This window comes from Chaetodon trifascialis, chromosome 21 (genome assembly GCF_039877785.1).
Source record: "Chaetodon trifascialis isolate fChaTrf1 chromosome 21, fChaTrf1.hap1, whole genome shotgun sequence".
NCBI lineage: Eukaryota > Metazoa > Chordata > Actinopteri > Chaetodontiformes > Chaetodontidae > Chaetodon > Chaetodon trifascialis.
In genome coordinates, this window is record NC_092076.1 from 1,430,389 (window position 1) to 1,451,768 (window position 21,380).

General features: G+C 44.9%; 2 protein-coding genes across 2 annotated transcripts; one reads left to right on the forward strand and one right to left on the reverse strand.

The window, feature by feature from the left end:
• Positions 1–679: 679 nt before the first annotated feature.
• btbd17a (BTB (POZ) domain containing 17a) lies at positions 680–4,658 on the reverse strand. Its single transcript, XM_070990658.1, has 3 exons — positions 4,612–4,658; positions 2,838–3,132; positions 680–2,094 (listed from the first exon to the last, which is right to left on the reverse strand). Exons 1-3 carry the CDS (start codon positions 4,655–4,657, stop codon positions 1,023–1,025), a joined length of 1,413 nt encoding a protein of 470 aa, XP_070846759.1. The 5' UTR covers position 4,658; the 3' UTR covers positions 680–1,022.
• A 6,219-nt stretch (positions 4,659–10,877) lies between these two features.
• On the forward strand, positions 10,878–18,385 carry gpr142 (G protein-coupled receptor 142). The gene is made up of 3 exons (XM_070990659.1): positions 10,878–10,951; positions 14,961–15,115; positions 15,967–18,385. The coding sequence occupies exons 2-3, from the start codon at positions 14,977–14,979 to the stop codon at positions 16,905–16,907; spliced, it is 1,080 nt and encodes a 359-aa protein (XP_070846760.1). The 5' UTR covers positions 10,878–10,951; positions 14,961–14,976; the 3' UTR covers positions 16,908–18,385.
• Positions 18,386–21,380: the final 2,995 nt, after the last annotated feature.

Genomic DNA, 21,380 nt, shown 5'->3' on the forward strand with positions numbered 1-21,380 from the left:
GCTTTTAAGAGTGGCTTTGTAAATATGTGACGACTAAAGTAAAAGTAAAAGTAAAAACAGTTGTCGGAGCCCCTGAAGTCCAACAGGGTGAACATTTAGTAAGAGCTGATTTTGTGATTTGCAGGTCAAAAACGTCTCATGTTGCTTAAAACTGGGCTTTGAAAAGTGATTTTATAACAAAGTTAAAGTTGTTTCAACACCTACCTGAACCTTAACCTGAACATCTAAAGTCAGCCCAGTTTAAACCCAGACGTCTGGATCGAATCACCAAATCAGTGCTTACTGGGTGATGAATGACAACGGTGACCCCTTCATTGCAAATGGGGGCGTAATAGCACCAATATCTGAAAACAATGCAAAGAAAATGGGGCAGGAACAGACCCTGAAGCTTAATGGATGAGGCTGGTGATATTCTGTGTTTCACTGACTGTCAACAAATCCCACGAAGAGACTTTGGAAACACACACTTATTCATGAAGACGTTTTATTGTTGGTTTTGATCTTTTCCTGAGATTTGTTGGCAGAAATAGAAACACAGAATAGCACCGGACTTATCCTTTAAGAGACATGTTTCATAATGATTTCACACTCATTATTTACAAGATGCTCTCAGACAGTCATGAGTCAGGCGATGGTGTGTTAGTTGCCCAATGAAAACAGCAGACAAGACGAATGTGAGGTCAGGTGGCTCAGAGGGAGTGAAGACCCTCCGTCATCCTGGTCATGGTTATCCAAGGAGGGTTGATCGAGGGCAACTGGACTTAATTGTAGATATTTGAAAAAGTTTCAGCTTTCATCCAAGAGGCTTCTTGGTTTACACTTGGCCTGAGGTGACTCCAGCGACTCTGCTGACCTTTACATCGTTATATCGTTCCAACAGCCAGGACCACTAACGAGCTTGATGACAACCTCTTCTTCAGTTCTAACCGACTCCTCATCAGTCATTTAGAAGCTCCTTAAGAGGTGAAACGTTTTCAAGTATCTGTAACCGAGTCCAGCTGAGAGAGGAGGAGGAGGGTGGGTCAGTTCTTTGTAGTTATGAGGGTTTGGTACAGCGGCTTCACCACAATATGGAGGAAGAGGGAGCTGTCGATGAGGTATTCAGAGGTCCGGCGGTACAAGTCGGCTTCGGCCAAGAAATTGCCGTTTTCCTCCGTGCTCTGGTGGAAGTTGTAGACGTGCTTCACCACCACCTTCCCCTGCTGCTGAGCCATCACGAGCACCGTCTTCTGGAAGTTCACTCCAGCGAAATCTGCGCTGGATGTGGCCGGCGTGATGATGATGCGAGGGCGCCCTCCCTCCACACGTGTCGGCTGCATGGCGCCCGTCTCCGTGTACATCGGCCTCATGCTGAGGGGTAACCAGCGCGGCGAGAACAGGGCGTTCCAAGTCACCCGCTTGCTGGCGTCGTGGCCGCTGGGTCCCAGCTGGGTCTGGAAGCTGGTGCTGCGATCGTCTCGCGTAGGGTTGCTGATGATCCAGGGAGACCCCCACATCGGCGACAGGTAGTTCCTGGGCACGAAGAGGCTGCAGTTCACGTCAAAGTACTTGGCCATGTGCAGCGGCGATGCAGAGTGAAACTGGTAGGACATGTAGAGCAGGTCGCGCACCGACTCCTGATAGCGAGCCAGGACTGATGACTGGGTCTGCAGACGGAACAGCTCCCGTGGCGGCATCATGGCGTAACGCACAGCTCTCAAAGCGTTCTCCGCTGTCAGACCATCTGGCTCATTCTGAATTATCCAGGCCTCCAGCGCCGCAAAGAGCTCCATCTCACTCTGCAGGATGAGGTCAGAGCGCTGCAGCAGGGACATGAGCAGCTGGCTGCTGATGGTCACCCACTCGCCGCTCTGCAGCACCGACGACAGGTTCCAGGCCATATACTGAAGACAGCTGTCCCTCAGAGTCACGTCCCCGGCCTGCAGGGCGTACTCGTACCAGCCCGCCACGTGGCCCGAGGACTCCCGGGCCAGATTCTGGGTCATGTACTGGGTGATGCCCTGCTGGAGACCCGTCACTTGATACTTAGCGGCCAGCTTGTGCAAAGGTGTCGCCTGGTCCAGACGCAGAGAAATCTCTCCACAATAGAGATACCTGCTCAGAGAGAGAGAGAGCAGAGTTTGGATGTTGGAGCATTTGAAGCTTTTTTCTACTTACGTCTGTAAAATGACAACATACATAAAGAATATGACCATTTAACCTAAAGCAGCCCACTATTTTAAAGCTGCAGGTCGTATTTTTGGCCACAAGGGGGCAAAAGAGTTGAAAACACAACAGCAATTAGTTACCAAACAAACAAAGCAGCATTATCATCCCATTGGAGAGGTTTTAGCTCTGTTTTTGGTCTCTTCCGACTCCTGAGAGAAACCTCCGTTGCGTTAGCTGCTAAATGTTCACCAGCTAGCTGCTAGCTGCTAGCTGCGTTGTATTTTTTTCTGTCTTATCTCACAGCAGATCCTTACAGGTGAAAAACACTTTTATTTTGGTATTTTGAGAAAAGGTCCAGTTTACAACGTGAACAAGAATATTTTCTCTTTGTTCATTAACATTTTGGATAAAAATAGATTTTGGCATCGATTGTTGTTGCAGCACAGGCTCCACAATGTCTTACTGCTACACCACAGGAGCTGCTATCGAGCAGCCCTGCAGTTCACTGACTGATCAGTTTGTTTTATGCTGAACTCATCATTGATCATCAGATTCAGGCCTGCAGGTGCAGAGGTTGCCCCTGTGGAGGGCGCCAAAACTCAATCAAACTGGGTGAAGCAGCTGGGGGTCGTGTAGTGTGACGGCTGCCTCACAGTGAGCTGAACGTTTCGCTTCCTCCTCATCATCACCTGATGAACTTGTCAAACACGGCAGCGCAGTCGGAGCTCTCCTTCAGCACCAACATGCTGCTGTTGCGGCTCAGCAGCATCTCCTCAAAGACGGGGCTCTGCAGGGAGAGCACCAGCGAGTGAGCCTGGATCACCTTCACCTCATCTGCGCTGGGCGTCTCCACCCTGAGCGACACGTCGCTGCCGTTCCCCTGAACCAGCAGGGCCTCCAGACGCTGCACCAGGGTCAGGGAGTGGCTGATGGTGTCCCCGCTGCCACCACCTCCGTCCTGGGCTCCGTCAACTCTCAGCATGCCTGGTGGAGTGGAAAGGGAAGAGGAATAGTTATGAGACTAGAAAACCAGCAGATGCAGTTTGCAGTTAAAGCAAAGCTGCAGAAGAGACGACTTAAGAGCAACATTAAAACTTTCTGAGAGGAATTTGCACAAGTTGCATGTCAGTTATTTGTCGGGCAGATAGTGGGGCAGTATCATCCAAATCCATGCCATTGATCAGTCCAGCTGCACGCGCTGTCTGGATAATGAGGGATTGTGGGTCATGTTTAATTAGAGCTTTGTCTCAGCTGAGGCGGTTGTAGCACACCACCCCTCCTCCACCTCCTCTCCCCTGCAGACGCCGCTGTCACTGTAACTGCCGGGATCTGAGGCTCAATTCATGTTCGCAGACTGTGGTTCCTCTTTCTGATTCATGACAGAGAGCTGGAACTTCCTTTCCCCCCGATGGAAACGGACACAGAGTCGGTCGCGGGCCCCGATGTTCCCTTTAAATCTCAGCCTGGGCTGAAGACAGAGCTGTAGCTCGTCAGCAGTAAGTCAGACATCTTTGTTTGGGTGAAAAAAATGTTTTAAAGCCGAGACGAAGGAAGATATTCAGAGGTGGATTCATCCAATAAATAAAGGAAAAAAATCTATTAAAGTGGCAGCTTTTCCAGATACTATGGTAGTAACCTGTTGAGTCTGTCAGCTCTTACATGTAAAATAAGGGACGTAGATGAAGTTAAAGGTTTCACCAATGAGCACCTCATTAGAGGCTGTACAAAAAGATTTGGGCAGGAGGAGGCTCAATGTTCTGTTTCACTTCCTTCTTTTAAAGCAGCCTTTCCTGCAATATTAACATTTTCCTTGGACTGCTGTCCAACATCACAACAGCAAACTGTGAACTGGTAAAAACCACTTAAATCTATCCCTTAATATCTTATTGTAATAATAATAAAGCCCCTGGTGCCACGTTGGAAGCTAAACTGTTAAATTCATGGCAAACAAGGCGAACAAAGTGGTAAATATTGACATTTTTGTTGGCTATTGATATAAGGGGCATAATGAACAGATAAGGAGCCTGGACTGTTGTCCTGTGCATGCGGCAAAGTGCAGCTTGATGTGTGATCTTAGTTTTATTTAATATTAGCTCTGCTGCAAGTGTAAGCTCAGTTAAAATACACACACAGCCAAATGGAAAATCATAAAAGCTTCCTGCTTCGCTCCCTAATCAGTTTCAGACTTTCAGTCCCTTTTAGTGCTTCTGTGGCAGAAAGTTGTTCCATTAAAAACCATTCAAAGGTTTTCATGTTATTATTTTGTAATTTGGGTGAATTAACCCTTTAAATGCACAAACTTTGCATTTAAAAAACTTTTATTTTTCAGAGAAGAGATCCAGAAAATGGCCTCAGGCCTTCACACCAAGAATCAAAGCGAACAAACCAGACTCACGCTGAAGCTCAGATTATAACCACACCATCCTGCTCTGTGACGTCTGAGCAGCTCGAACGCTGACTTACCTGCAGCAGCTGCCCCAAAGCGCAGCCCGAGAGCCAAAACCAGCATCCCAGCGTGGATCTGAACGACCTGTTTCACCATGTTGTCCTCCGTCCGTCCTCACTGCGCCTGGCTTTCTGTCTGTCCTGCTGTGGAGGACGAGGGGTCTTTTTCTGAATGTGGGACAGGGGTCCTCCACGCCACATCCGGCCCGCCACTCACATAGAACCTGATCGATTGGTGGGTGGAAACTGGCCTGGGTATTTCAATGACTACCGCTTTGATTGTGACTTTCCTATCCTTGGGTATCAACGCTTGCTGCGTGTCATTGATCAATGGGGACGGCACGGGGGCTCAGACAGCTGTGGAGTCGGAGACTGGGGGTTTGAGACACAGCTGGAGCGCTCAGGGTCTGACGCTGTTATCTGATCTGACTGCAGGTCTGCAGGTGAGGACGGATCTGCTCAGAAATGGTCTTCAAACAGGTTTCATTTGAACCCCTTCAGCTGTTTTATCCACGATATCTGAAAGCACTGGAGCCTGATAACGAAGCAGAACCAGCAGCAGCTACACACTCACATGCAGTTAAGTGTGTCAGTGTGTTCACCCAGTTTGGCTCGTGTGCGTGACACAGCAACACAAGCAATTTATTCACAGCTCCAGGCTACAGCACGCTTCATCAGGGGGAGTAAGTTAAACGATCAATATTTCTCTTTTAATCATCGTGACTAAAATCCTCATCGCTTTTCTGGAAATACGCATGATCAGAAACCAACACTGACACTGCCGTCATGAAGAAAGACTCTGCAGTTGATGTCCATCGTGGTTATGATGCGTTTGTGTCCAGTTTGACCCCGGCCTGTGATCACATGCGTGTCACAGTCGATGGTGGTCTCACAGGACCAGTTCCTCTGTCCCAGTCTGAGTCCGGATGGAAACGCTGCCTCTGTGTGTGGATGTTAGTCACCAGGTCGGTCACTCACTCTGTGGCCTTCAATGTGCAGAAGGTTACTTTTAACTTGAAAAACCTCAAACATTAAACTTCCAAACACTTTTTTGGGGCAGTAAAAGTTGTTCAGTGTTGGTAGTTTGAATTTCTGACCTTTATTTCCTTTAATGGTTGGTTCACCTAAACGTTACCTGTGGTGGTGACGAGTTGGGATAGTTGTGGTTGTATGATTCAGGTTCTGCGATATTTGTCTTTGATGTCTACGTCCTTTCCAAAGATGAGAGACACAAGTGATGGAGTTTCATTTGTGGAGCTCACAGGATTGAATCCATTTCCAGAGGAACTACTTTCCACAGAGGAAATAAACATTCCTAATGTCCCTGGCATGGATTTAATCTTATCTCATCATATCTTATCTTATCTGATGTCTGATTTTTACACAGAAAACAAAAACAGCTGCCTGATGAGATGATTGTGTGGGATATTGTCCATGCATGGCTGTATTTTACCCTTTCATGCCACCATGGGCACCAGGCAGACAGAGGCTGCTGTCACACAGCGTTAATACAAACTGTCTTTACACATCATGTCCACTAGAGGGCAGACAAGCTGCATCCCTGCAGCAGTTAAACAGTGATAAACAGTGTTTGAGGCAGGATGAAGCTCTGCAGGCTGAGCCGAAGCCTCTCAGTGTTTGATTCATGGACTCAGAAAAACTGCTTTTAATTTTAAAATCAATACTCTTAAACCTTTTGTCTCATCGTCCATTGATCTTAAACCTCCCAACTGCTACTCGTAGTTATTTTACATAACTGTGTTTTATTTTCATTTTTGATCATAATCGTAAACATTTACAGATTTTTATGTAACTGTATCTTATTCACAGTTTAATATCTTAATTCATCAATTTAATGTTTTCCCTAATTGTAAAGATCTAATGGATATTTTTTTTTACTTATGTATTATTATTGTTATTACACTGCTATTGTTGTTGTTGTTTTGTTTTTTGCTTTTCCTTGTTTTTGTAATTGACTCAATATCAGTGGAAATGAGGGCTGCCACTCTGATCTTTTTAGTATAAATAAAGGTTGAATGAATGAATGAATGAATGAATGATAACTGATGAAACTGAGACTCAGGGATAATTTAGATTAGAAACATGAAAGCTGAGTATTGGGATTAAAAATGGCCGTAATAACTGTTGTCAAAGTAAAGAGAAGAGGGGAGGAGAAAAGAAAAGAAAGAAAGTAAAATGTTAAATTGAGTTCAAAACCCTGAACTGAGCAACTAGGAACAAAAAGACACTTAAGGACGGTGCAGGAAGGTGCGTCTTATTGTCCTTACTGATTTATTATTTCAGCAATGCATTTTAGCAGATGATGCTCTGCAGTCACATGAACTGAACACTGAAGATTTATTCTGTCATCCAGCTGCAGTCGAGCTGAGCGAGTGAGCTAATTATGGAGCCATTAATGCTGTTTGTTTGACTAGAAAAAGTCAAATACAGGTCTGAACTGAGTGAATAATGCAGCATGTGTGCCAGACAGAGTCACTGCTCTGGTATGATTTGATGAAATGTGATAGCTGTTAACAAGGTAACCTCAAGATATTTCACGTCAGGACAGAGAGTTGCTGCAGTTACCATGTGAGCGAGTTAGAACCAGTCGAACAGCTGCTGATCAATACTATTTCTTTGATTTAATCAAAAGTTTCTTGTCATTAGCATCAGCAGCAGTGCGCTCTGTGCAAGTATGTGTACAACAAAGACATAAATACAACTAAGAGAAGCTGTTTCAACCTTTATTTACACCCAGAGGACACACAGAGGAACAAAAGTGTGCAGAGTTTACACTTCAAAGACAAAAAGCATCCGTGAATGAAGACTGAGATTGTTCAGAGAGCATGAAGTGGTGATGAGTGTGCGTCTGAGCGGAGATGAGACGACAGTGTTTGCCTGGACAGCTGCTCATGTTTCAGCCTCTTCAGACTCTTACTGCCTGAAAGCTGCACACAGCGACAGTTTGGAAAGCCGAGGTTATGGCAGGCGTCCAGGCCGAGGCGACCTGCCTCAGCACCGCTTTGTCTCTGCAGCAGCTCCATTAGCTCTTCCTTCCTTTTCTTTCTCGCTCCTGCTTCACTGCGGCTGCAGAGGAAGATTTGTTTCTGAGCTGTTTCTGAGGGACGAGCTGAAGGCAGGCCGATCGAATGTGACTGTAAATCTGAGCTGCCGATAGTATCTGCAGGCGTGAAATGAGTCTGTGAGTTATTCATCTTCTGTATGTTTGGACATAACCTCCTGGCATAAACCCCTTCATGAGACAAACGTGAGAGCTACCAACAGAAGAAAAAAGCAAGATTTGAGAAATTCACGACAAAAGCAGACAGAAGCAGCCGTCTCATTTTCATTCAGCCACTCTTTATTCTACCTTCTGGAATAATAATTGTTTCTGGTGGAATCGATTAGCTGTGCCTCGCTAAGACTAAGTAACTGAATTAACTCTATGAGGTGGCTGAGAATTTGTTGTCTGGTTCAGGTTTTAATGCTTCTGGCTGACTGGTATGAAAATGAGAAACCTGCAAAGTTCAAAATGTGCTTCGATGGCTGCATACAGTACACGATCAGTGCTGAGTAGTTAAAAAAACCCAACCTGATGCTAAAGCTAACGGGTCCCAGCGTCCTGAGCGACTGGAAATAAAGGAGCAGTGTTTATCTTACACAGCAAATGTTCTTCCTCAGTGACTTGCTCCGGGTTTCAGAGGTGATTCATGTCCTTAAAAGGAAGATCTGATTTGTGTTGACCATGGTGATGAATATCAACCACTGCATCTCACTCATAAAGCAGAAAACATTAAGCCGAACCCCTCAAATCCAGCTTGATCCTTATGTATTTGTCCGTGTTTATCGTTTGCCTCCAGCGCATGATCGTCAAGAGCCAAGGTTCATTACTGGCTTGAGTGACCCCTGCTGCAGTGCGCAGTCACTGTATGTCAAATAAACACATGAAATGATATGCAGCTGCAGGGTGAGCGGAGCCAAACCGAGCCAAAGCGAGCTCACGTAGGCCTCAGGTTTGCAAACGGTTTGCGAAGTGATGGATGAATCAGCTCTTCAAATCTGCTCCTTTAATGCTCTGTTTGCTTTGGAGCTTTGCTATCATCAACAATTTGCAGTCATGAGATGTGCTTTCTCAGGTTTAGCTAAATTAAGGACACATTTATCTTGTACGTAACAACAACTCGGCTCCCAGATCCACTGATCTTATTTGCTCGCTTGTAATTGTGTTAGTTTCAACTGCTGTTGAGAATACATACATGAAATTAGGAAGCTGCTGCTGCTGCTGGGTGTCGTTATTCTTTGGTCCCTGCCTGTTGTCAGCGTGTTTCCATGTATTACTCACGTCGTGGGACATAAATCTGTTTACGCAGTCACATTGTGGGAACTCGCCTTCCTGGTGGGGACAACATGTTCCCATAATGTGAATCATTATGTTTCAGGGTGAAGACTTGGGTTATGGTTCGGGGAAGGATTAGGGTTAGTTAAGTAGTGGTTATGGTTTGGGTAAGTCTCCAGAAAATGAATATAAGTCACTGTAATGTCCCCAAAAGTGACAGAAACAGGACTCTTTCTGTGTGTGTGTGTATACTTGTATCAATCACCTTATAGGCACATCACATTCACACACATTATGGGGACACGTGTTCTACTGAGGGACAAGTTTAATTCCCAGTTAAAGTTCATCTAAATGTTAATGGGATCAATGTATGTGAACTGTTTTGATGTTTTGTCAGATTGAGATCTCCACTTTCAGCAAATTCCGACAATTAAATGTTCTATGTGTGTGTCCAGTGGCAACTCATAGGTGTGCAAGATGAAGCCAACGCTGAAGGGCCAAAAACTGCAGTTCCTCGAATGACCACTTGAGGCTGACTCCAAAAGTGAGTCAATGTCCAGAGACCTTCATTTAAAATGTTCAACTTTACAGCAGAAATAAACATGTGTACAGCCAGGAACAAAAGGAGTTTTGATCTCTAGAGCTTATCTCCCCGTTCATGACAAATGAAAGGCTGGATTTTTATGTAACTCCATCGTTTAAACTCTATTAACGCTTAAAGTTATGCATAACTTTCAGCCACCAGGCGTCATTCAGCCGCCTCAGCTCCACCCAGTTTTTCTCTTTGTTGTATTATTTTGTGCAGCAGATGTTGCACACAAAACTTTAACATTATTTTTCAGTCTCTGACATCTTGCTGGAGCCGTCACACCACCATCAGAAACCTGGCTTGGATTTTTTCTGGGTGTAGCTGGACTTTCAGCCTCCTTTGTGCAGCAACATCAAAGTTCTTATCGCAAACGTTTTCTGCTGAGCTGTCAGCTACATCATCATCAGAGGCTTAAGTTAGCTGCTGCATCCAAGACCAACAATGAACCTTCAAGCTCTGTTTGTTCAAAGATTTAACTCTTCTTCTTTGTTTTTCCAAAAAAAATAACCCTTCACTTTTCCCTTCAGAATTTTAATTGAATATAGTATAAATACTTCGGTTTATGATCAAATACCTGCAAAACTAATGAGATTCCCATCAGTCTCAGCTGTGTTAATTGCTAATTAGCAAATGTTAGCACGCTAACACCCTATGACAATGATCACGGTAAACATTAGGCGTGATGTTAGCATTTAGCTCAAAGCACCACTGTGTTTAAGTATAGTGTTAGCGTGGTTTTCAAAACCTCTTTAAAACAAGTGGACAGGCTGCAGTTTGGACACAGAATAGGTGAAAACATTTGGTTTTTGAGGTTTAATTAATAATTAATTCAAAGTCACACTAAACATCCATCACACTGCGCCTCTGACAGGCTTCATCATTACCTGTTACCACAGCGCAGGAAAGTTCTTGAGTTTCTTTTATTCTAAGTGCAACACAAAATGCTGAACTACCACAGTTAGTACTCAGTACACACTGTGAGTATAAGTTGTACTTATCATGGGTTTGGACACAGCATTCGTGTGCATTCTAACATATTTGCGTATATTTATTTTGTCTCTTTTCCAGTGTGAAACACAGTTTTTCTGTATTTCTCTCTGCACTCCTTTTCTCATCTCTTTTAATCTGTTTCCTCCCTCCTTCACCTCCTTCCATCCACAGATCAATCCCTCCCCCTCTCTCCCCTCCCTCACCCTCCCTACATTTTCACTCCCCTCTGCCTCATTTCTCCCCTCTCGCTCCGCTCACTCGTTGCAGTGATGTACTGGCTGTCTGGACTCCACTTCTCCTCCTCCTCCTCCTCCTCTTCTCTGTCCTCCTCCACGTCTCCTCAGCGTGCGTCCAGCGGCGACGTCGGGGACTCTGTAGGGTCGACAGAGCAGAGGTCGGGCTGTAACGCAGGCGGAGAGTCGCCGTGAACACTGGATGTGAAGGTAAGACTGCAGACGGTGAGACTGACCCTACAGGGGTGAACAAAGCCAAAGAAGACTCTCCATTTGCGGTTTATGCACAAGTGTCTGAGGTGCTCTGTTGTAAATGGATGAAGTGTTTCTGTTGTGTAATCAGCACTGTTGCACATCATTGACTTCAGATGTTGGTGCAAGCTACAGTCTTATTCTAAAAGTTATCTGGAGAGCAGGGAGTGAGTCTGGATTGTCTCACTTCAATTGTTTCATAATTGTCCTGAACTTTCATGTTAACAGAACTTACTTGAAGTGTTTCCTGTTATGTCACCCCCAAGAAAGAGACATCTGTCATCGTATCAGTCTGCGGTTTGTGGAGCCAAAATGCACTTCTGGAGTCTGTCGTCCGAACAGCACTGACAACAGGTCATGATTTTGGCCTCATGAATGAACATGAACCTCAGCGCAGCTCACAGTCTGCATAATGAGGACTTTTATTTGACGTCACAGTCTAGTTTTGCCTTCGATTTTCCATAGATAGCAACACTGAGACTTATCAAGAATCTGTCCTCCCAGATGAAACCTGATGTAGCTCTCCTTTCGCTCAGAAGCTGCATCCCCTCGCTCTCATGTGAAATGAGATATTTGCTGTACTGTATGCTGGCAGCATCCTGTATGTCCCAGTGCTGTTGTTTCAGGTGCATTGTGTCCTGATGAATTATTAAAGGGACTCAGTGGAGCATAGATAAAGTCCAGTACAGCTTTCTGGGCACTGAACCCCCTGCAGAGCCACGTCCTATAGCCTCCAGCAGCTTCCCAACCCTGAGACGACCATCCAGAGTGGAGTCTTAATGAGAAACATGCCTCGGCCTGGTCTTCACCAGCCGCTCTGCTGTCCTGGTTGAAGGTTTCGATTCTGCTGACACTTGAAAGGAGCAGTATGATAAACCTATTGTGTTTTCACATTAATACACTTCATGTCCTTTGTGTAAATGGATTTAATGAAACACCTCTGGAGTGAGAACGTAGAATTAGTAGCACCCGAGGGACCGAACATGAAGTCAGCGCAGGACATTGTGATGAAAAGCAATTAGAGGAGACAGGAGACGATCCAAGCTTTAAGATTTAATTTGCTGCTTTGAGGATTAAAGAGGACCTTTGCCAGTGTAAAAGAAGTGGCTGCAGAGATATTGATTGGACAGTGTAATTACTGTTCCCTTGTGCTGTGTTTTTACCTCACAACCCTCTCATCCATAACGATCGTCTTTCTTACGGCTGGTCCTGGGACGCAGCTCGTGAGGAACCAGATCAGGTGTCTGCAGGGTCTGCAGGAGGCATTTAACCCGTTTTCACAGTAAACGGATGCAGTCGTGGTGTCCAGAAGCAGTTTTCTGCCTTCAGACTGTGCTTTTATATTCATTTCCTACTTTATCCTTGAAGCTCAGCTTATTTACTTGCTGCAGTGCTGCTTGTGGCAGCTAATAATATAACAAATGCAAGAAGAAACAAATGGGATCAATTTATTATTAATTATAAATGATAAAATGCTGAAGTCAGTTTTTGGGCAAAAATGCCAAAATGTCAGTAAATCCTGCTTTTTAAATGTGACTATTTGCTGCTTTTCTGCTTCAAAACAAGACGTCACCTTTAAGAAACAGATATTTTCTGACACATTACAGACAATTGATCAGTTAACTGACAATACTTTGATTACTTTTACTACTTTTTAAGCTGCCCATAAAGACTATTTTGACAATTTATGTCATTAAGCCGTTTTAACAGATTACATGTTATTTTAAGAGTGCAGCGCTTCATAAACACAGTGCAGAGGAGGAGCACCGCAGGGATGAATGTATATCCTCCTATGGGAGATGAATGCCTATTAATACTGAATAGGACATTCTATCTGCGCACATGGGACTTTGTTACATAACAGAGTGAAATATGAGACTAGAAAGTTTCATTGATAAAAAAAAGAAAAGCAAACAATACATTTGAGCGTAATCACCTTCTGCAATCATCATACTGCAAACTCTGAGTGTCTGACGACGCGATGCTGGATTTATGGGTTGAAGTCTTTGTGCTGAAGCGTTGGCAGCATGCAGCTTGTAAAGGCCTCTTATCACAGCAGAGGAAAACACATCATGTCCACAGATTAATGCAGAGACAGGACAGTTATAGAGGAGTGATATTCTGCTCCGACCTCATGTTAAGCTAAACGTTAATGCCAGCGTCCAGCGTGAAGGCGTTGCAAACTAAAGGCCAGAATACCTTTTTCAATGAAGGCTAATTCCAGCTATGCATGTGTTAAGAAAGGCATGAGGCAGTTCCTGTCGCACTGACGCCTCCCCTGCCGACATGACTACACACCGAATTCACCTCTGATCTCGTTGCTTTCCTGCTTGTTTATACTGCTAAGGTGAATGAAATCAGCCAAGCATTAAAATATTTGATGCCGCCCAATTTTATGATCACATTCCTACTCCAGGCCATAAAATGTGCCAAGCAGATAACGCACACGCATGGCTTTGGCACTTAAATGGCCTTTACAATGGCAGTAACAAGAAATGGGCACCCGTCAGAAGAAGCGATTGCCCTGCTTACATCACGAGGTCGGTTTGACTGATTGGGTGATTGTGACTCCATGATCATGTTTATGTTGGTTAAGCATCCACAAATGGTTTGTCACTGAAAGCTTGAGAGATAACACAGAACAAATATGGCTTCATGGATGAGTGAAGTAAATTAGGAGAGCAGACAGAAGAGAGACAGACGGAGAAAACAGGATGGATGGCTCCCAGGTGAAAAGGTTAAATGGGGAGACGGGATGGTAATGACTGGGGGGAGGGTGGGGGGGCAGGGTCATCGCAGTCAGCCCATCTGTTGTTGTGGAGCTGCAGTTTAATTGACTGAGCCCAAAATCAGTGGTTTATGTCTGAAAAACAGCAGACAGCTGTGATGTTTCCTCACTCAGTAAAATGCAGGAAGCAGCAACATAACGCGGTTTATCATCTGTATAAAAATGACTTTTTGATGAGTGACATCGTCATGTCGGACTGACAGAAGCACATATGCAAAGCACAGATCTTTGTATACTCTGTCACCACAGCCACATAAACCAAATTATTGATAAATAATCATGAGTTATTTTCTATTTCTCTGATGTAAATGAAACCTCCTTTAAAGACATTTTCCTGCCACTGGAAGAGTCCACCTGTGTTCTGTATATGAGATTTTGACCATGGCAGCAAGTATCTGTTACGTAAAGTACAGCGCAGTCATGGCGTCCTGAGCAGAGAGTGAGGTGACGCTCCCTTTGTGTGTGTGTGTGTGTGTGTGTGTGTGTGTGTGTGTGTGTGTGTGTGTGTTGTCATCTGAGCTTCTCTCTTCTTTGTTTTGGTAGCCGGTCTGTGCATGTTAGTGCATGTGAGTCCTTCCAGCTGATGTATAATTAGACCTGCGTACAGAGATGGAGGTGGGGCTCAGAAGCACATGAAGATCAAAAATCTGCTTCCTGCTGAAAAGAAATTTCCTGGATGATCTTCTAACTTAAACACAGAAACAGTGAGATGAAGGAGTGAAGTTCAGCTGAACACATTCACACTCGATTGAAACCATCAAACTTCAGCTACCTAAAGCAAATCTTACTTGACGTTTAAGTAGCTCGCATTAGCAGGATAGCTAGCAAGCTAACAATTATGCTGTATGGATTTAGGTTACATGACAAGTCGAACTGCACGTAGAGCCAGAAATTCACATTTAACTCAGTGAATTTGTGAGTTTGAATGACAATAATGATTGTTTTAGTCAATGGAGCCTGGTGGCTTTGAGGAGAGAGATAGAACAGCTGTTTCTGGCTGGGGGGTCTTATTTTGGTCTCAGATGCTGATGCCAGTGCGACATCTAGTGGCAGTGAATCTGACCACGCAACCTTTACGGTCCTCAGTCTAACCAAGCCAGCAGTTTCCCCTTATTCCTTCCTTAACTTAAAACACTGACTCTCAGTCCCAGATTTCTCTGTCTCAAACTTATTTTCCAGGGGAAGCGCCAAGGTCATGATCGACTGGCCCAATGTGACGGCGTCTGGCCACCAGGAGCTTGGCCTGAAACCCGAGGAGCTGCAGAAGTCCAAATGTGTCCTGGGCTTCATCCCTGTCATCTACTACAGCGTTCTGCTCTGTGTGGGGGTGCCAGGTACGCCGTCCTCACGTCGTACAACGAGAACTGTGTGCAGGGCTGAAAAGTATCACCTCTTGTTCTGAGTACTTCTATCCCTGCGGCTAGTTTTGGTTTACTGTGCTAAAGTTTTTTAGATTTTCACTTCTGCTTTCTTCACAATATATAAAAAATACACATGTGGAAAAAAAAACAACATTTTAAGGTCAGAATATTAACTGATGAACCACATGATTGTATTAGTTGCATTTCCACTGAAGCAGTCAGTCAGTGTAAACTCGCTGCATTGATATCTATTTATAAGAGAAGTGGGAACTGCACAGGACAAAAGAAATCAGTACTCTAGTATGTTTGAGGTACGTCACAGCTCTGCTGGACCAGTCAGATGGTACATTGTTGTAGCACATGATCTACAATAATCTAATCATCTGATAATCAGTTTGTTTGAGTTTATGAGTATTTATCCATCGATCAATCCCTCCAGCCAGCCGTCTCTTTGATGGACAGCGTTCATTGCTCTCATCACTCTGATTTGTCTCTGAGTCGATCATTCGGTGTCAATGCAGCAGGAATTTAGGCCGGGTGGTGTTCAACACAAGCAGACGTGTCACCACAGCATCCAGACGGGAAACGTAATCGTCCCCGAAGGGAAATAAATCTAAAGGCTTGAGAGCCAGAGTCAACAGCTGGATGTGTGACTGGTCGTCCAAATACCAACATTGAAAACATCCTTTTTAACCCAAAAACAGATTGCAGATACAGCGTAGAGGAGATGCTGCATTAAATGAATTAATGTTAAACCTGAAGAGCAGAAAGTCTGATCTGATTTTCCTCTTCTTTTATTTTTGCCGTCTCTTTGTTTGTGGCAGTGAACATCCTGACGGCGGTGGCTTTGTCCAGACTGGCGTCCCGCACTAAGAAAGCTCTGTACTACTACCTGCTGGCGGTGACAGGCTCAGACATCCTCTCCCAACTCTTCATCATCTTTGTCGGCTTCCTGTTGGAGACGGCAGTTTTTCACCGCAACGTTCCCGTGCTCCTGCTGCACTCCGTAAGCGCTGCCGAGTTCGCCGCCAACCATGCCGCGATCTGGTCCACCGTACCGCTCACCGTGGACCGCTATGTGGCGCTGTGCCACCCCCTCCTGCACCGCCAGATCAGCTACCCGGCCCGGGCCAGGAAGATCATCGCGGTGGTCCTGGCGTTATCGTTCGCGTCAGGCGTGCCCTTCTTCTGGTGGTCGGACATGTGGAGGGACAGCCACCCGCCCACAGCGCTGGACGCCGTCCTCATATGGACCCATGTCAGCATCATCTACTTCCTGCCCTGCAGCATCTTCTTGGTGCTGAACTCTCTGATCATCCACAGGCTGAGGGTGAGGCAGAGGCAGCAGTGCTGTCAGGAGGAGTGTGGGCGGAAGTCAGCGTCCCCGCAGCGGCTCGGGAAGACCACGGCCATGCTGCTGGCCATCACCTCTGTGTTCTCCGTGCTGTGGGCTCCCAGGACCGTGGTGGTCATCTACCACCTGTACGTGTCCTCAGTTCACAGAGACTGGCGCGTCCACCTGGCCTACGACCTGTCCAACATGCTGGCCATGCTCAACACTGCCGTGAACTTCTTCCTCTACTGTTTCGTCAGTAAGCCCTTCCGCGGCGCCGTGCGGGACGTCCTGCTGCTCAGGGGGGGTCCGCTGTACCCTCACCGCGCTCTGCCGCAGCAGCACGCCCCCAACAACGCCTCCATCACCTCCCTGTACAGTATGAACAACAAGCGCTCACAGCAGGACTCCACTCCCAGAAAGCCCTCATGACCCCGTGCCCCCTCCTCTCAGTCCAAAACACCCAGCGTCCCACGGTCCCTGAGCACTTCTGACCCCACGGACGCACCCTGCGTTCCAGCCACGACCGTGGACAGCTGCCAGTCAGCCCTGGAGCTCTCTCAAAGGGCCTCAAATGAACTCATAGGAAATGCATGTTGCTTCTGTCAGGATATGTCACCGGTGTTGTTTGTCCACGTAAATCAGATCAGATGACAGTGTATTTATTTTTCTTCAGAAGAATTTGACAAAATAAAAGTAGTATTTTCTCTTTTCCATACACGGTAGTGATCTGACAGCACATTTTTCAAATCGTTACGAGAAAAGAAGAAAAGAATAACAGTTTGTTTCCTGATGAATTCAGTGGTTAGATGATTGGTTAGTACACAGAAGAGAGAGAAATCAAAGAAAGCCATTTTAATCCTCTACAGTTTGCTTTAATCTCTTTTAATGACCCGCCATGACATCCTGTCCGGAAGCAGCAAATAGGAAGAGTCAAGAGTTTTAATCTGAAGTGACTGCTGTTGGAACGACGCTGAACGTCCAAAAGACCACTCACCCCACTGAGCACAGCCAATCGAGCAAAGAAATCAGTGTACGGTGCGCTCCCAGGCACAGAAACCACAGCTGCTACGGCCACTGTTTGTTTTTCATGAAATGCAACTCGATGGAGCCTTAAATGAAAGCTCGCTGTTTAAGCGGCAGGAGTGAAGACCCCGCTCTTCAAACAGCATCACCAACGTGGCCTCAGCTCTGGCTAAACAAACCACAGATTAGCCTGATGGTCCGCACAAACACACACGCTCACACACACTCTCATGCATGTACGAACACACACAGATGTCAGCTTGTACATTTCCATTTGCTGCAACGGGACTCATCATGGACCAGATTTACTGTTTCACTCGTTGTATCAGTGTCGTGAAGAATAAGAGATGTTTCTTGTCACAGCTCATCTGATTTTAAGTTTGGCAAGCTGCTGCTGACGTGTGTTTAGTTTGCAAAAGTGAGCATTTCTGTCACTGTGATTTGTCAGTAGTTTGTTCTGATAAACGGCTCCTCTCCTGGTTTCTAATGCGCCCGAGTGGATGTTGAACTGTGAGCTTTTTTCTGTAGTTGGATTAATATCTCAGCTCCAAGGAGCTGCTCATGACTGTCCAACAAGTGTAGCATCAGTTGGAGATATAACAGTTGTTGGATGTCAGTGTTTTATGTGTATCTGGCATTATCTTAACATGCCTTTAGGCGACGGCTTTATAACCTTCCTGGATGAGTCACAGGTGAAACTTTGCTTTGATTCAGTATTATCTGATAAATATTTCACTCCCAGAATGTAAAATGTCCATCTGAGGCTCTGTAGCTGTTAAAATCAAACATTCAAGCTTTCTATATGATGTTTATCACCTTCGCGACCATTAATAAAGCTAATATAGAGATTGCATCAAGCGCATACACAAAAATTCTACTTAAAATTCCAGACGTTGTTTTACGTTCGTATGTTCTCAGGTGCAAATAAATAAATCAAAACTAAGCTTTCAACTAAATTTATCTTCATTACTTAGATTAAAGGAGACGTTAGACATATGAGGAAATACACGTCTTCGCTTTCTTGCCAAGCGTTAACACAAAGATGTCACACTTGCAGTACATAAGTAGCTGGAGCCAGCGGGCCGCTAGCTTAGCTTAGCTCATCTGTCCAGCACCACACAGACACGGTTTGACATTAGCTGACGAACATTTAGCAGCTGAAGAGCTGAAGATATTACTCTCAGGAGGAGGTGGAGACCAAATCAGAGCTAAAAGAAAACATTCAATATTTATTCATCCCGCGAGATGAAATTCCAACAAGCTGTTGCTGACGTGTATTTAATCATAAACCTTAACCCTAAAACATGATTCAAAATCAATGCTAATGTCATTCTGTGTCTGATACAAGCAATTAGCTAGCTAGCATGTCAGCCATAAGTACTTTATAAGGCCATAAAATGTGATGGTTGTTAGTCCATGAGCTTGTTTCTAGTTCCTCTGTATTAACAGAATGAGATTTCTGCGGCTGAAGTGTGTGATGAAAGTCCTCACAAAGCTTTCGAACTTATTCAGTGAAATCTGTCTGCATCATCACAGACTGGTTTTAATGCAGTTAAGTACAGCGTTCCATTTACCCCTCCGACCACCCGTTTAACTTTAAAGTTTCTGATGCGTGACCTGCCATCTCTCATCCCCTTACAGTCCTCATTGTGTTTACTGTAACAGTAAGAGACGCAGCGTCCGTCCCCCTGTGTCACCGTGTCAATCGGCTCATGTCGCCCTGCGGTCGTCCCACGCCGAGTTCTGAGAGTCCGTCTGCAGATGTAGATCCAAACCGTGTCTTTGAAGATGTCTCCTGCTGCCTGACAATAACAGAGGGCGGTGTGAGACAGCGTGTAGCGGCAGCGACCTTACACTAAGACAGCGGGGGTCGAGGAGATGACTGAATGAACAGTTAAGTCCGTAATACGACGCTAAGATGGCAGAGCAGGCTTTGATTCAGTTTTCAGTTTAACGGAGCTGTCAGGGAGGAGAGGGGTGAGGTGGGACGGGGGGGGGGGGGGTCAAGGACATTAAAGAGCAGGTAACACCCCCCCCACAAGCCACACATCCCATGTCTGCCTGCCACCTGTCCCTCACGCCTGTTCAAACACCTGATTATGTCCCCTGACTCTGCTCCTATTCAGCCCTGCCTGCTGCTCAGCAGGTGCCAGAAGGCATCGAATGAAAGGACAAAGCTCCACAGCGACGGGAGCGTCCTATCAGATGCAGTTGTTCAAACAAAGGAAGCACATACTTTATGGACAGTTCAACGAAGCACTTAAACACATCCTGGAAGTTGTCTTCCCAGAAAAGCATCAGTCATCGGCTCTTATGTCCATATTTAAAGACATTTCATGTGAATCTCCAACAACATGACTGCATTGCTTGTTTGTTGTTCAGACAGTTTAAAATGACATTAGAGAGCAGGAAGCAGTGTGAAATTCTTAAAACTGGGCAGAAACTGTATGTTACTGGTAATCTTTTCAGCTCCACTCACACGGTAAGAGAGATCGATGTTCAAATCCAGTCAAACTTCATGTGACCTTAACCAGGTAGTTTTAGTTAAAAAAAAACAAAAACAAAATGCTAATTGTGCTTTAGTAGATGAGCAAGTATGATATGAAAAACAGGTCATATTTGTTTACAGTGAACATTCTGCAGATGAATCCAGTCTGAACATTTAGGGACTTTGCAGATACATTAAAATGTTTTTTTCATCATGTTGATAAAAATCATAATCCAGACAGCATTCAGGTTAGTAGAAGACATTTTTAGGAGACAGGGTGGTCACACTGGTGATTCGGAACGATGTGCTGATGAACCTGTCATTCAGGTGTGTCAACCTGTTGCCCAGGTGATCACTGAGATTTCTGCTGCCACCCAGAAACAATGGAGAAGTGAAAGTCAAAGAAGTGAAAAATTATAGCTTTCACAGGAACTACATATACTTTCAATTAAAAGAAAATAGAAAATATTTAAAGCTATTCACTGAAAATTTCTGCTGATTATTCTGAGAAGCCAGCTCATTCATTCAGACATGTGAGAAGACGTTTTAAGTCAGAATATACCGTGTGACATCCAGCATGCCTTACCATTCCAACAGCCCACCCGTGGGCCAAAGGAGCATTCATAGCCGATAACAGTCTTAAGTTGAACCGAAGGGCCTCGTTCTCTTCTTCCAATCACAACTGACTTGTTGATGATTGATGTTTTAAATAGCAAATGAAATTCTGAACATGCTGATAAGACACTTCAGTGGGTTGTTACATTTTCAATCACCTCAAATCAAATATTTTAGTGTTAATAGGGATAGTACATACAATTTGAAGTGATAAATATAGTAAATGGCTTCAATTCCAAGAAATGTCTTCAAACGATAAGTAAAGATACCTTATATAAATTTCGATTGTTTTCTATGATGCTGGAGTCTGCAGCAAACACTGTATGCAGATCACTGGAACAACAAGTATGGCCCTTTAAGATGTGTTTTTTTAGCTTGTTTGAAACATTGAACAACCTGTCATGGATCCTTCGCCATCGTGTACAGTCAGAATGCATTTTGTTTCACCGCTTTAGTGAATTTAGTGAGTTTGAATATGAGAAATGCTGAAACGCCTGTTCTCCTGCATGGCGACCTGTTGTTGCTAAAGTGGCTTCATGTGCGTCGTTCACATTATTTCTCAGTTCTGTTTTGGCACAAGCAGCGTTGTGATGCAGAATGATCCTGTCTGTAAGCACTGACAGCAGTTTTCTGTGGAGATGAAATAAATGTTTAACACCGCTTTGATGCACGTCCTTTTATATGTGTGATCACTGCAGAAATCAGTCAGTGCTGTTGATGTTTTTCAGATTTCTCATAATATCCTAAAGCTGGGTCTGCCTGGTTCACAGTTCTGA

Bases quoted from the DNA above. Each gene is read 5' to 3' on its own strand.
- btbd17a (XM_070990658.1), bottom strand. From the start codon at position 4,657: ATGCTGGTTTTGGCTCTCGGGCTGCGCTTTGGGGCAGCTGCTGCAG. The intron at 3,133-4,611 runs GTAAGTCAGCGT...CCACTCCACCAG, and splicing joins CTTTGGGGCAGCTGCTGCAG to GCATGCTGAGAGTTGACGGA. The intron at 2,095-2,837 runs GTGATGATGAGG...CTCTCTGAGCAG, and splicing joins GTGTTTGACAAGTTCATCAG to GTATCTCTATTGTGGAGAGA.
- gpr142 (XM_070990659.1), top strand. From the start codon at position 14,977: ATGATCGACTGGCCCAATGTGACGGCGTCTGGCCACCAGGAGCTTGGC. The intron at 15,116-15,966 runs GTACGCCGTCCT...TGTTTGTGGCAG, and splicing joins GCTCTGTGTGGGGGTGCCAG to TGAACATCCTGACGGCGGTG.